General features: G+C 46.9%; 1 protein-coding gene across 1 annotated transcript in view; it reads right to left on the bottom strand.

Annotated features, from left to right (window-relative positions):
• The window catches only part of NOTCH2 (notch 2), a gene marked incomplete at its 5' end in the record, with an annotated part of 72,961 nt that overhangs the window by 22,748 nt on the left and 35,365 nt on the right, over window positions 1–14,848 (bottom strand). The window contains 9 exons of the mRNA XM_023534849.1: window positions 645–1,007; window positions 1,966–2,119; window positions 3,536–3,737; window positions 4,428–4,656; window positions 7,338–7,490; window positions 7,833–7,952; window positions 10,347–10,460; window positions 11,999–12,144; window positions 13,456–13,648. Coding sequence (XP_023390617.1) covers window positions 645–1,007; window positions 1,966–2,119; window positions 3,536–3,737; window positions 4,428–4,656; window positions 7,338–7,490; window positions 7,833–7,952; window positions 10,347–10,460; window positions 11,999–12,144; window positions 13,456–13,648 — 1,674 coding nt within the window. The remainder of the gene's footprint in view (window positions 1–644; window positions 1,008–1,965; window positions 2,120–3,535; window positions 3,738–4,427; window positions 4,657–7,337; window positions 7,491–7,832; window positions 7,953–10,346; window positions 10,461–11,998; window positions 12,145–13,455; window positions 13,649–14,848) is intronic.

Raw genomic sequence — 14,848 nt, 5'->3', positions numbered from 1 at the left:
TTTTGTAGAATATACAAAGCCAGCGGCCTCTAAATGACTAAAAACCTGCTTCTTTCGGCTATGTTTAAGACAACTGGATGTGTAAAATTTTAAGTTTGGCACCGGCAGCTTTTGAGCTAACATTACAGCCTGCACTGAGGAAGGAAATAACTCAAGGCAATTACACAGAGGCCGACTTCGGCTCATTTACGCAAAGCAGAGAAATAAAGCTTTCTCGGCGCTGCATGGTCGCCTGGACTGGTATCGAAGTCAGGCCTCTGGTATCTTCTTACTACCTTGCTCGACCCATTATTAGCCCAGACAGTAAGAAGAGAGAGGCACGGCCCCTAAAAGACACACACCTCCTCAAATGCCCACACGTAACACTTAGCATAACGTGACACTGAAGTGGCCGAACAATGTGGTTTCTGAGTGATTAGCTGATCGGTTGATGGCTATGTAAGGGTGGCATGGGTCAAAGGGACATTCCTCAGAGTGGCTTCCCCTCTCACTCGGCATTTGGGGAAGCACCGGGGGCCACGGGCTGGGTGGGCCTTTGACATACACTCTGGTAGTGAAGACTGGCTCCAAATCCTGGACGCCACCCTATGGGAGTGTGGTGGCTCCAGATGCCTATAAAAACACCCCGCTGGAGCTGCGTCAACGTATCACGCAGGGGGCCTGAGAGAAATGGTGATTAGTCAACGCCGTAACGGCGACTGGCCAAAAAAAAAAAAAAAAGTATAAATTTGTAAAAAAAAAGACACGAGCAGCTAAACTGGATATGCCGGGGTTGACGCGCCGCACACCCCGAAGGCCCCCGGCGCCGGCCGCCTCGCTCACCTCGCACCGGTATCCACCGACGAAGTCGCTGCAGGTGGCGCCGTGCTGGCAGGGGTTGGACGAGCACTCGTCCAGCTGCTGCTCGCAGTAGCTCCCCGTGTAGCCCGCGGGGCACTGGCAGTGGTGTGAGTTGCCGGCGTTGATGCAGACGCCGGCGTGCTGGCACAGGCGGGCGGCGGGCAGGCCTGGCGAAGCCGGCGGACAGAGAAACGTCAGCGGAGCGCGGGGCACGTCGGGGCCCAAGCGGCCGGCGAGCAAACCGACCTCGGCCAGTTGCGCGTCAGTTTATTCCCGCCTGGTTCATGACCCTCAACCCCGGGTACATCTCGAAAATACACACACAGGCCCCCAAAGTGGAATATGCTTCGTTTCATTTAAAATACATTTCTTTTTTTAAATTATACTTGACTCAGTATTACGTTAGTTTCAGGTGGATAATATCATAATAATTTGATATTGATGTACCTGATGAAGTGATCACCACAATAAGGGTCGTCACCATCTGTCCCCATACAGAGCTATTGTGATATTATCGACTGTACCCCCTGTGCTGTACATTACGTCCCTGTGACCCTGACTTCCTAGCTGAAGCTTGTACCTCTTGGTCCCCTTCACCTTTGTAACCTGTCCTCCCTCGCCCCTCCTCTCCGGCAACCGTCAGTTTGTTCTCCGTATCTATGAGTCAGTTTTGTTTGTTTTGTTTTTAAACATTCTACATATAAGTGAAGTCACACAGTATTTGTCTTTCTCCACCTGACTTATTTCACTTAGCAAAAGTGATCACCTGTAGATCATCTATGTTGTTGCAAATGGCAAGAGTCCCCTCATTTTTATGGTTCAGTAATATGCCATAGTGTATATCTTTATGCCACATTCGAAAAGACGCATGCTCCCCCGTGTTCACAGGGGCGCTATTTACAATAGCCAAGATATGGAAGCCACCTGCATGTCCCGATAGATGAACGGGTAAAGAAGTGGTCCACAAACACATTTCTTTGCGGAATCTCTAAACCTCTTCCTCTGCCCTCTCAGCTTCCGTCTCAGACCTTCCCCTTGATCCCACGATAGCCACACCTGCCCTAAAACGCCGCTGGTCTGTAAATGCTTCGGGGAACGGCCCGCGCCCGAGAGGGCAGAGCTCACCTCTGTGGGAGGCTGCCACCTCACAGGAGACGTTAGGCACATCACAGTAAGCACCAGCCCATCCAGACGGACACAGGCACCAGGACTCTGCTTTCTCCTGAATACAGGTACCTTTGTTTTTACATGGGGACCGACTGCAGAGGTTTACCAGGGTCTGCAACACAGGTAAACAGATATGTCAGCATCCACATGTCGGAAACGAACAAAAGAAGGTACACTGCATTTTAAGAAATCAAAGAAAAGCACACTAGTAATAGTAGTAATAATAATAATGACAATAATAATAATAATATTAATAATAATACTAAAAGGCCCGCACAGGAGCCTTAGCCTACATCCGGCGCTCCCGGGTAATCCAATCATCTGATCTTGTCCAAGCCCCTTCGCTCTGCTGTTTAAGAAGTTCTTAGCACCGAAGCTCAAGGATGTGAGGAAACCCAACAGGTTAAGTTATTCCCTATATCACGATTATGTCTTGACAGATGGCCACCTCGGAGGGCTAGAAATAAAGCGTCACAGCTGTCAACCAGGCCCACGAGGCCCTGCACTGGTCCTGTGCGAGAAACCCATACAGCTGCTGAGCAGGATGGCCTGTGGCGAACACGGGTAAAAGCGCTCGCAGCCTGTCAACCTGCCTGAAAACTGTCGAAGACCTGGTTTTGAGGGGAGAAAATCAGACTTACGAAAAACTAGTGGACTAGCACCTTCCTCCATGATTCACATGAGGTGACTTGGCCTCTAGGGAGAGCAAGGCCAAACTCACAACACAGACTGTCTGTGGGAGAAGGGGCCAGGCGGGGCGGGGTTTCCCCGGCATCAGTCGCACCCCACGAAGGTGCAGGAGCCCAGAGGAGAGCCTCCTCGTCCGCGGGTACGCAGAGGTGGCTATCTGCACGTCCGACACAGCCGAGGCCTTCCTGAGGTGCGCCCTGTAAGGCTAGTTAAATGTGGCCATTTATTCCTCCATTCCCTAGAGTTCTGCAGTCCCATCAGTTCGTCGTTGTTGTAGGTTTGGTGTGCAGCCTTGGAAGGGTCACTCTGCCCCTCTGGGACTCAGTTTCTTCTTCCATGAGACGAAAGGCTAGACTAGCGGTTCTGCGGGGGCCTTCCATGAGAAGGGACGACAAAAATGTATGCTCATATATTTGAATTTAAGAGATATGTGAATAGTTTGGTTTAGAGAATGTTACAACACTATAAGACATGATAACCGCTATTATTAGCCCCTTAGCTGTGTATCTGACCTTCAAAGGTTCGATTTTGATTGCCCTTTATTTCTTTTTGTATTGCCAATGTCAACGATATCGATGTACTCATTTCCCACACGTCTTTGCCTGTTACAACTATCTCATGTTTGTGAATCCAGACGATCTTGCTGGTGTCACCATTCTGGAACCCACCGGCTATGAAGAAGTTATCCAGATTTATCACAGGGACACCCCTGAGGTCCAGAATTTTCTCTATTTTGGGGGGGAGGGGGCGGGGAACTGATTCTGTCTAGAAAAAAAAAAATAGGTACAATACTCTGCGATTCTGAGGGAACTGAATGAGTGAGATGGAATTTGATTACCTGGCAGTTTTTCCCAGTGTAGCCCAAGGGACAGGTGCAGCGGTAGGTGCCCAGGCCGTCGACACACACGCCTTCATTCAGGCACGGATGGGAGTTGCATTCATTGATCTCATGGAGGCAGAACGGGCCAGTGAAGCCCACAGGGCACAGGCAAGAGAAAGAGTTAACCCCATCGACGCACGTGCCACCATTGAAACAGGAGCTGAGAAGCAGACAGGGAGAGCCACATCAGCCACGTGAGCCGGTGCCTCTGACCTGATATTTAAAAAGTAAGGTTCTTGGAATCTAAGATGTTACAGAGGCAACTACTCTGAGCACCCCAAACTCCTACATCCAAGAAATTCTGCCTTTCTCCAAACTGGACTGGTTGAATCCCAGCTCCCTTTCCACAACCAAGTGGCTTAAAAGGCTGAGCTCATTAGAGATTCCCAGAGAAAGTGAAAGTTCCCAGATTTTACTCAGACCTCTGTAGTGTTCCACGTGTCGTATTTCATTTTATCCTTGAGTCAATTTAACTTATAAGGAAAGTGCTAAACAGATAGCTCTTGACCCCAGATTTCTGTATGAGAGACAGAACAAACTTGTTGATAATAAAAGAAAAAGCAAAAAACCTCCCAGAAATTAAAGAATGATGACAAGTCTGCAAAGAATCAGGAACTTTTAAATCGTTGACTAAACTGAACAAAAGGAGAATGAATCAGAATTATAGCTCTTTCTGTTCCCTAAGCAAGAAATAAACGATGGTCCAGCCCGCTCAGCTTGTCAGCCCCTGACCTTTGACCTAACTACACATCTACCGGAATGAGGAACTGGGCAAGAGGAGATGGCTGTGGACTGGGACCAAATGGAGCCTTTCTCCCGCGACACTGGGCCTGAGTCGTGGGTCGCTCACCTCTCGGTGCACTCGTCGATGTTGTTCTCACAGTGGACTCCTTCGAAGCCCGCCTGGCACTTGCAGGTGTAACTGTTGACATAGTCGGAGCAGGTCCCGCCATTCCTGCAGGGTTCGCTCAGACACTCATTCATGTCTGTCTGACACTTGTCCCCCGTGAAGCCCGGAAGGCACAGGCAGGAGAAAGCATTCACCCCGTCTGCACAGGAACCTCCATTCTGGCAAGGATCTGAGCCATTACACACGAGAGTTAGAGCTCTGGACGGCAGCCGCAATCTAATCCTACACTCGTGAAGGTGAGCGACCTGGACTGAGTCACACTAAGGACAGTGACAATTCTGACTTTTCTGTACTTGTACTTTTCCTCACGTCTTTTTGCTCCGACTCCTCCGTTTATACAAACGAATGCAATAGCACCTGCTGGAGATTCGTATCCTGTTCGGTAATTGGAACGAACTTCACATACGCCGCTAATAGTTTTGCAAAATTAATAGTCATAAGACTTTCATCGGTCCCCCACAGATTTGCAAATCAAATGTGTACCCCCGACACACAGAATCTGAGAAATGTCAATCAAGATTTTCAAAAGGTGTATGTGGGGGTGGCATGTGTGGAACGGGACAGAAAATATATTAATCGGCCCCTATGCTGATGGATCTTTCCTTCTCCCCCTCCCTTCTTTCCATTCATCCTTCCCTTTTTTGTTTTCGTTTTTTAGATGTAGGTAGAATCAGGAAACAAAGTTTTTAAAAAATTTTTAAGTATCACATAGCTCGATCTTAGAATGCCTTACGCCCGTACCAGTTAATCAACAAATTCTGAGCTGCCTTCATGTCAATACAAATCAGAACAAAAAAGATAAGGTATAGCCCCTGCTCTTAAGGATCTTAAAATATAATTGCAAAGTCAGGTCATGAACATTAAAACACAACAACAACAACAACAACAACAACAAACTAAACATCAGGTGGGTAATGTAGTCACTATTTTAAAAGAGGCATATTTTATATACCTTTTTCACCTATTATGCTAATTTCATTCTGTGGCTTATCTATAATCTCTGCCGGAACAACTGTACAAGTCATATTCTCTCTCCTTATTCACAGGACTCAGCAGATAGCTACCGTAATTTCCACAGCACCTTTCAAGAAACTCACCATAATTTACTGAATTATTTTAAACTGAGCATAAATATTGTTAGTCCTGCAACAAATAGGAAAAAAATTTAAATACTGAAATACTTGACTGACACACTAATTAATTTAGCAAAGGAATCCAAATAGTTTGATCCCACTCCGTTAAATATCTTTATCAACTGTACCTAGAACATATTAAATTTCAATAATGCAAGAAAAAGAACTGCATACAAATCTGAAAAGAACTAAAAAATATAGTGATTTCATTTATTTAGAGATAACATGATTATCTCTGTGAAAGATCCTAAGAATCTAAACTAAACTAGAAGCTAAACTAATCTAGAATTAATAAGTGAGTTTGGCAAAAGGAGACAACAAAATTAGTCTTTAAAACCTTTAAAAGTCACACTACATGTAAAAACCAACTTAAAACGTTGACCTAAAGTTTAGTGCTAAAAGTATAAAACTTTTAGACGAAATCAAAGGAGATAAACCTCAGTGACCTTTTGTTAGGCCAAGATTTGTTAAATAAAACACAAGAAACATGAATTCTGAAAGAAAGTTATAGGTATATTGACTTTTATCAAAATTAAAGTCTTAAAAAGAAAGTCAAATAGAAACTATAAATTGGGGAAAAATAGTTATAAAGTAAATATGTGACAGTGAATTTGTGTCTAGGATGTAAAAAAACTCTTTCGACTCACAAATAAGACAAGTGATCAAATTTTCAAATAGGCAGAAAATCTGAATAGACACTACAGTAAGATACACAGCTGGCCAATAAGCACATGAAAACATACTCCACATCGTGAACAGGGAAAAGCAAGTCAAAACCACTGTGGAACACCATGGGCACCCACAAGAACGTCTAAAATAAAAATGAAGAATCACACGCCGTGCTCCTGAGGGCGTGGTTTAACTGACCCTCTCGTGTGACGCTTGTAGGAACGAAAATGGTACAATCACCTTGCAAAACATTTGGCGAGTCTGTAAAAAGTTAAGCCTGTATCTAGCACATAATTAATCTAGCACCTAGAGATGGTCTCAAGAGAAAGGAAATCGCACGTCCACACGGCCTCATTCACAGCGGCTTTACCTGTGATACCTGTAGTACGCCCAAACTGTAACAAAGCCAAATGTCCTACTAGTGAGTTGTACATCCACACAACAGGAAACAAGTCCGCAATAAAACAGAACGAGCTATGGATACGTGAGTCTCAAATTACGTGCTGAATGAGAGAGATCACAGTCCCTCTCCCCCCAAAAAAGTCTGTATTATATGATTCCATTTATATAAAATCGTGAAAAATGCAAATACACCTGTACCGACAGAGGTAGGTCCCTGGTCGTCTGGGACAGGGAAGAGATGAGAAGAGTTTTAGGAGGATGGATATGCTCATTATCTTTGAACGGATGGTTTCAGTCGTCGTATGTCAAAACTTATTGAATTGTGCATTTAAAATCTGGTGGTGCGTTATATGTGTTACCGGTCCCTCAGTAGATGTGCTACCATAGCACTGTCCCCCCTTTTGTCAATAAAAATCTGTAAGGGGGTGCTTAACAGAGACCCCACTGCCTCAACTTCTACAGCTACTCCTAAATCTCTTGAAATACAGACTTTAACATTCCTGATATTTAAGACGCGGGATAAAGTATTGGCGTGGCCAGTCCCAGCGCCGGGAGGGAGCTGCGTCCACCGAGCTCTCCTCTGCTCCCCTCTGCTCCCCGTGCGCCCTCCCCTGCCGGGGGCGCGGGCACCGCCCGGCACACTCACTGGCGAGGCAGTCATCGATGTCCTCCTCACAGTCCAGACCGCTGAAGCCCGGGGGACACTCGCACACGTAGCTGCCCTGGGTGTTATGGCAGAGCCCGTGGTTCATGCAGGGCTTGGAGACGCACTCATCAATGTCAATTGTACACCGCTGACCTAGAAGCACAGTGCAATGAACGGTCTGGTCTTTGGGAGCTTATTCCCACAGAAGTCTGTGTGGGGTGGAGGGGGCTACTCCGACTGCTCTGGGAAGTCCCTAGGCTTCTAAGGCCCTGGCAAGCTGCTGCGGAGGACATCACAGCTTCAGACTCGGGTTGGAGTCCTGCAGCCACTAGGGGGCGCCACACGCATGCAAAAGGGAAGGCTTCTCCTGCCCAGTTAGCAGCTCCTGACGAAGGGGCTGGCCCGCCTCAGAAGACTTGGGCTTCCCTGGCCATCTGATGACCTGACTGACCACCTTGTTCAGAACTTTCGGTTTCTCCACTCCCGTGCGGTTACCTTGCCAGCCAGGAGCGCACAGGCAGGTGTAACTCTCAAAATTTGGTGCCTCTTTGCAAACGGCAGCGTTCTCACAAGGGTTGGGGGTACAGGGAGCCAATACAGTCTGACAGTTCCTGCCTGTAAAGCAAATGACAGAGTTTACGACTGAGAACTAGCCCAGGAAACGGAAATGTCCCCAACTCTATGCCGAAGGAAGCGCTCTGATGTGGTTAAGAGCCCTGGGATCTGAGAGAGGGAGGCCTGGTCTGGAGCTTGGCTGTGACCCGACTACGAACTGCACGGCCCCAGGCAAGCCGTGGCTCCTCTGTGCCTTCTGTCTGCTTCAGTGAAATGGGGATCAGAACGGGGCGTAACTCACAGAGAGGCTTTTTAAGGATTAAATGAAAACACGCTCACGCCGTCCTCATCAGCACAGGGCCTGGCGCACAGTGTGTCCACACACAGGGCCTGGCGCACAGTGTGTCCACCTGCGGGGCTGCTATCATTTTCACGCTGTTATCATCGCCACTGGTGACATGCACCTGGACACCCGCATCGACCAGGAGCGACAGCTTCTGCATCTCCACAGCTAAGACTCAGCTACTCGGCGGCCCAGCCATACGGACCCCCTTCGTGGGACCCCCTTCGTGCGACCCCCTTCACGACCCCTGCCGGGCTGTCTCGGAAGGCAGAGGGGCTGGTCTGAGGCCATCGGGGCGGGAAACAGCGAGCTAACTCTGACTGCCTAGTGACGGACGTGTCCCCTTATGCTGATACCAGCAACAGGACGTTGACATTTGCCTGCCAACATCGACTGGCTTAGAATGCTGAACACGAGCTTCCAGCAAAAAAAAATTTCAATTAAAAAAAAATTTTAATTAAAGCAGAAATGAGGTTGTTTTTAAAGTCAAGTTACAACTAACTGAATTTAATTTTTTACCTTAAAATTCTGTATTCAGAAAGAAAAAAATTACCACAAATTTTGACCAGTATCCGTAACCAGTTTTTAATGTGTCTGGTCAGGACGGCGGGTCGCCAGGGAAGGCGATGTTGCTTAGTTCCCTACAGGGCCAGACTCATGGCACCTAGAATGCTTAGCTATCCTCAACACCGAAATTTTAATCTGCAGAGGGTTTCAGTCTAATATAACTTCTCGAAGTTCACATGTAGTAAATTCTTTTCTTGGGATCCTAATCTGAAGAAAAACTGACAGCCAGAATATAGTCAAAAATTCTTATAGTATCTGAATAGCGAGAAGACAAAAATAATACTTTTGAGATGAGCTGTACACCTAGGTCGCACTCAGGGAAGCCCGTGACGGGGCCCCGCAGGGTGACACCGGCTTCCAGCTCCCACAGCCGTTGGCTCGCAGTCTCTACGTTGGAGGTGAGACAATCTTGTCACCACCAACGCATATGATCAGCGCTGTCACTATGGAATGCTGCGGTGCAGACCGCCTCTGTCTGTGGCTAGCCCGTCACCTCTAACTGTGACTTCACCGGCCAGGCTGGCTGGGTGCAGTTTCCCCTACATGAAGACTTCTTCTCAAGAGGGGCAGGGGTCAGAATGTCGTATCAAGTCTTCCATGCTTTCGGCCACTCTGTCACTCTCGACCACTTAGAGTCACTCCTAACAGCTACTATGAACAGCCCAACACCCCAGGGAAGTGGGGCCCAGCATGCTGCACACGGAGGGGACATGCAAAGGCAGCGTCCACATTTCTGTTCCGTCCCCCCCACCCCGCCGACCCCGATGAAAAAACGAGGAGGTAAACACGCCACACAAGTACAACCACCCGCAAGTCAGCGGCAGCAGCGAGGCCGAACACAAAGAAATGTCCAAGCGCATTCCTCAAACACCACCTGAGGCAGCGAACACCTACGTGTGGCACCCACGTCTTCCGCGTGTGCTCGCCATCCGGGGCAGCACCGCTCCGAAGGATGCGCAGTGGGACTGGATGCGGGAGAAGAGCGGTGGTTAAGAGGACGAGCTTCGGATCCACAGAGGCTCGGGGCAAACCCTAGACCTACCTCTCACCCGCGGGACCGCCAGCAAGCAACCTGTCTGCCTCAGCTTCCTCCTGCATACAGGGGTGGCAGGACTTCTACTCTGGAAATACCGTGAGCGCTAGTGAAGAATCCACAGCGGATAAAGCGTCTGGCACAAAGTAAACTACCCAGTTTGGGGAGCTGCGACTGGTAAGACCACAGGGCGGGCCACGAAGGCCCTGGGCTCCTCCAAACAGTGGACAAAACCATCAGCTACGCATCAGCTCCGGCCACACGTGATTAACTGAAAATTTCGAATCTGGATGTACAGAGAAGGCAAACGAGCTCCCCTAGCGCTGGCATCGAGGAAGGCCACTGATTTCTCACAGCTCTGGATCCAGCCAGCGAGGGCAGGACGGGGTGACCAGGGAGCGACTCCTAGGGCAGCGACACTGCCCCACAGAGCCCGTCTCTGAGACTCGGAGGTCTGGGCTGACAGGGCAGGACCGAGCGTCCGCGCTGGCCCCTCCCCCGCAGCACTCACCTGTGTACGGCAGCGCACAGTGGCAAGTGTAGCCGCTTATGTCATCAAAGCAGGTTCCTTGGTTCAGACACGGATTTGAAGCACATTCGTTAATATTCACCTGACAGTTGTAGCCTGTAGACAGAAAAGGGGAAAAACCGAAACCAGTGAAACTATCTGTAGCCTCCTCGTTACCTCGGTTACTAAGCGACCCTTTCAGTAGCAAACAAGAAACACCTCAGAAACCGCATGCATTTCTTCAGGCCACTGGAACACCTGTGCATTCACTTCTGTGATGAGTCCCTGACACACATAAAGTCTGTCAGTAAAGGACAGTGTCTAATTGGTCAAAAAGATGAACAGAACAATATATTCTAATAGCCTGAAAGACTAATGCATCTCCAAATACGGCACAAGTAATTTCTCAATAATGGGCCAAGATGTTCATTAAGGATAAAAATCTGCTGCTCTATGTAAATATAAGCTCCTTCTATACAAAGCATCTGGCCAGGGCTTAAAAAAGGGGTATGAGTTACCAAGGGACATTTTGCGTTCGTTAGTCCAAGCCCCGGAGCTACGCGCCCTCTTTCAGAAGCAGAGCCTCGGCCGCTGACGTGCCAGCACGTCCTGAAACCACCAAGGGCTTTCCCCTGATCCGGGACATGGAATGAGCCCCGCTATGAGAAAGAGGAAACTGAAAAGCCATTAATGGGGCTAGGACGGTACCCGAATATCACACAGCCCTGCACCTTCCATGGGGCCTGAGCTTTACGACAGAGGGACGAGGGCCCCGGGAAGACCAGGGCCCGGGAGAATGCAGGTCTGGCTGCCCGACGGCCACGTGACCACGATCGAACGTTCCGATTTTTGTTTTGTGTGTTGATCAGCGAGTCTCAATGAGAATAAGAAATACAAGTTCTTTTCAATCTCTCAGTTTCATTGCAGATGCAATATATTGGTAAATGAGTAACGAAAATACAGTTTCGGAAATTTTTCAAGTAATCGAATAAAGCGACTCTGAAACACGCTGATGATTCACAGTCGCCTGGCCCGATTTTTGAGTGGAGAAATCAATGACTAAGTGAACGGAGGAGTGAAAATGTAAATGATTTACCCGCAGAGTTCTCTCTCGTGAGTTTCTAAGAGAAAATCGATGGTCGAAGTACAACCGTGATAACGCAAAAAATGATTTTTCACAAAACCCACCACTGTGCATTTTTTCCAGAAGGCCACAGGTGACTATATGTCTAAGAACACCTGACTGTGTGTGAGAATTTGTTGGGAGGGTTTTGAACACATGGATTCCTCCGGGATATCAATGCTATCAAAATGACAGTGAGACAATATTTCCATTCTGCTACCCATATCTTTTGAATTATCACAAAACCAAGCTTGTGCCAAGCAGCTTACAATGAGAACGCCTGTCCCAAGTCGGACACGTGAAGTCCTAGCTGCTCACCTTAAATACTACTGTGTCAATAGCTCGCCTCTCTGCTAGGCTGAAAGTAGAATCTATATCTGCTAGGTTTTCATTCCCCAAGTGCCTTATAAATATTAGGCGCTCAAAGTGTGTTTGCTATGTGAATAAATGGGAAGAAAAGGGGAAAGAAGAGCCGTCAAGCAGTGTGCAACAAGAACGGAGAAGGGAGGTGGAAACACGCGTCTGTCCTCACCTTTAAAGCCCGCCTTGCACGCACACCTGTACCCGTTCACCAGATTGTCGCAAGTGCCTCCATTCTGGCATGGGTTCGAAAGACATTCATTTCTGTCCACTTCACAGTTGATGCCAACCCAGCCTGCATCACAGAGGCATTTGTATCTGAAAGACAAAATTATTTCCAACGGGGGATGAATGCACGATTGGGTCAGCGCTGACACACGGGACTTGGTGACGAAACGGGAGACAGAAACATATGGGCAAATGGATCTCATTTCTACTCTTCTAGGGACAGACGTGTGCATCACCATGGACACGGGGTGAATCACGGCCCATCTGGAGTGTCTGGTAGTCTGACCTTCTGGGGGCTTCCCTGGTTCACAAAGATGCTAGAGAAATTAATTAATTAAAGCGAGCTTTCATATGTAAAGAGTGGCTGGGACACTACAGCGGGCCAATCTGAAAGACACATTAACATGGATAAAAATCTGTATAGCTTCTTCTCTTACATATAAAACTAAAGTAAAGCAAACCTTAGGATCAATTATTTCTGACGCAAAATAGACAACCAGGAAGCAGGTTAGTATTGGAGACTCTAAGCTACTGTGAAGATCTGACTTTCTGATATGCTTTGTTCTGACCTGAAATCCTGCCCCAGAAAGCACCTAGGACTGAGCAAGAAGGAAACAATGAAGGTATTTGAAATATATGTACATTAGCACTTAGAATGTAGTATCAGGAGAGAGCCTCCTTTTCTGGAGAGCCTTCAGAAAGACGTGGAAAGGCTGGGATGCTCTGAAGGCTAACATACTCTGAAACATAAATCCTGAGGGTAATTCTCTTGGAAATAACTTGATTTCCCATTTGCCTTTTAATACACTGTTCGTTCTTTCACCTGTTGTTAAGAATGGCAAATGGCAATGCCCAGAGCCCCATCAAGAGTAGAAGACTATCTCATGGAACTTAACGTCACACTCTGTGACTCTAGAACATGACCTACCAATGCAACATAGAACGCTACGGGGCTTGCAAACTGTGGATGTGTGATCAGGGCCATGTCTAAGGTTAGCTGAGACCAACTCTACTTCCGTGGCACAGACTGGTATTCTAGTACAACAGAGTTGAGCTTCTTTTAAGCAGGGGGGAAAACATCAGAGAGAATCATCCCTCGGAACTCAATTTTTCAATAAGAATTAAAAGCACAATTGCCAAAGACTCATGAAACCGCCCCGGATTCCTCCCATGTGCTGAGGAAGTCCACCTGAGGGAAACGTGCCTCCTTATTGCCCACCTGCTCAGTCACGAAAGGCAGGGAAGAAGGGACGATGTGGAAGACTATGATGCAGGCTACCAAACCCTTCAGCCAAGTCTTAGCTCAGGTCCCTGACTGACTTCTACAGGGTGTGGCCAGGGCTTAAACCCAACGCACTTGACGAGTTCAATGAGAAGCTATTAATACATGGCGGTACTCACCCACTGAGGCCCCCAGTACAGTTCCCGTGGATGCAGGGATTGCTCAGGCACTCGTTCACCTGTGAGTAGCAGCTGGGGTGATGGGGCCCCTCAGGGCATATACAGCGGAAACCATTCACGTCATTGATGCACGTTGCACCCTTGCGACAGGGATTGGAGGCACACTCATCAATGTCAATGTTACATCTCTGCCCTGTAGAGAAGGGGGACAGTTTTTGTCAAGTCCACAATGCCCAATATGTATCAGAACTGTGAGACATACTGTGTTGATACCTTCATCTGCACAGGCTTAACGATGCCTTGGGCATTGAACGTCAAGATTTAAGGAATAAGACACCCCAAAGCTCTTAGTGCCATGAGAGGAAGGGGCAAACAGCATTGTCTTTTGATAATGAAGCAAAGTTAACAAAATGCTGAAACGGTGGTATACTGTTTTGATACATTTCTTCTTTATTCCATCTTAGAAATGGGTACACTTCATAAGCATTTAGAAAGAGAACAGCAAATGTTACCAAAGTTGGCTGCTCCTCCTGATGCTGCTCTGAATACTCTCCGAGAAGCTTATCCTTCCCAGACAAGAAAGAGCTAAAGGAGTTCATCACTACCAAATCAATATTATAAGAAATGTTAAAGGGACTTTTTTAAGAAGGAAAAAAAAGTCGTAAATATAAATATGAATGGCAATAACTACATACTTATCAATAATCATTTTAAATGTAAATGGATTAAATGCTCCAATCAAAAGACAGGGTAGCTGAATGGATAAGGAAACAAGACCCATTTATATGCTGTTTAAAAGAGAGCCACTTCAGATCAAAAGACACACAAATTGAAAGTAAAGGAATGCAAAAAAATGTTTCATGTAACTAGAAACAAACAAAAGAGCTGGGCTAGCAATACTTTTATCAGACAAAACGGAGTTTAAAACAAAGGCTACAACAAAAGACAAAGAAGGACATTTCATAATGATAAAGGGATCAATTCAAAAGAGGATATAACCCTTGTAAATGTTTATGCACCCAACACAGGAACGCCTTGATGGACATGAAGGACGAGACTGACAGTACTACAGTAATACAGAAATTGTGGAGGACTTTAACATCCTGTTGACATCAATGGATAAATCATCAGACAGAAAATCAACAAAGAAACAGTGGCCTTAAATGACATACTATACCCGGTGGATTTAATTGATATTTTTAAAGCATTTCACCTCAGAGCAGCAGAATATACATTCTTTTCAAGCGCACATGGAACATTTTTCAGAACAGACCACGTTAGGCCACAAAACAAGTCTCAATAAATTTAAAAAGACTGACAGCATATCAGCCAATCACAATGGTTTGAAACTAGAAATCAGTTACAAGAAGAAAACTGAAAAACACAAACATGT

This window comes from Pteropus vampyrus, unplaced genomic scaffold, assembly GCF_000151845.1.
Source record: "Pteropus vampyrus isolate Shadow unplaced genomic scaffold, Pvam_2.0 Scaffold6, whole genome shotgun sequence".
NCBI classification, from domain to species: Eukaryota; Metazoa; Chordata; class Mammalia; order Chiroptera; family Pteropodidae; genus Pteropus; species Pteropus vampyrus.
This window is presented reverse-complemented; position numbering and strand designations above follow the sequence as displayed.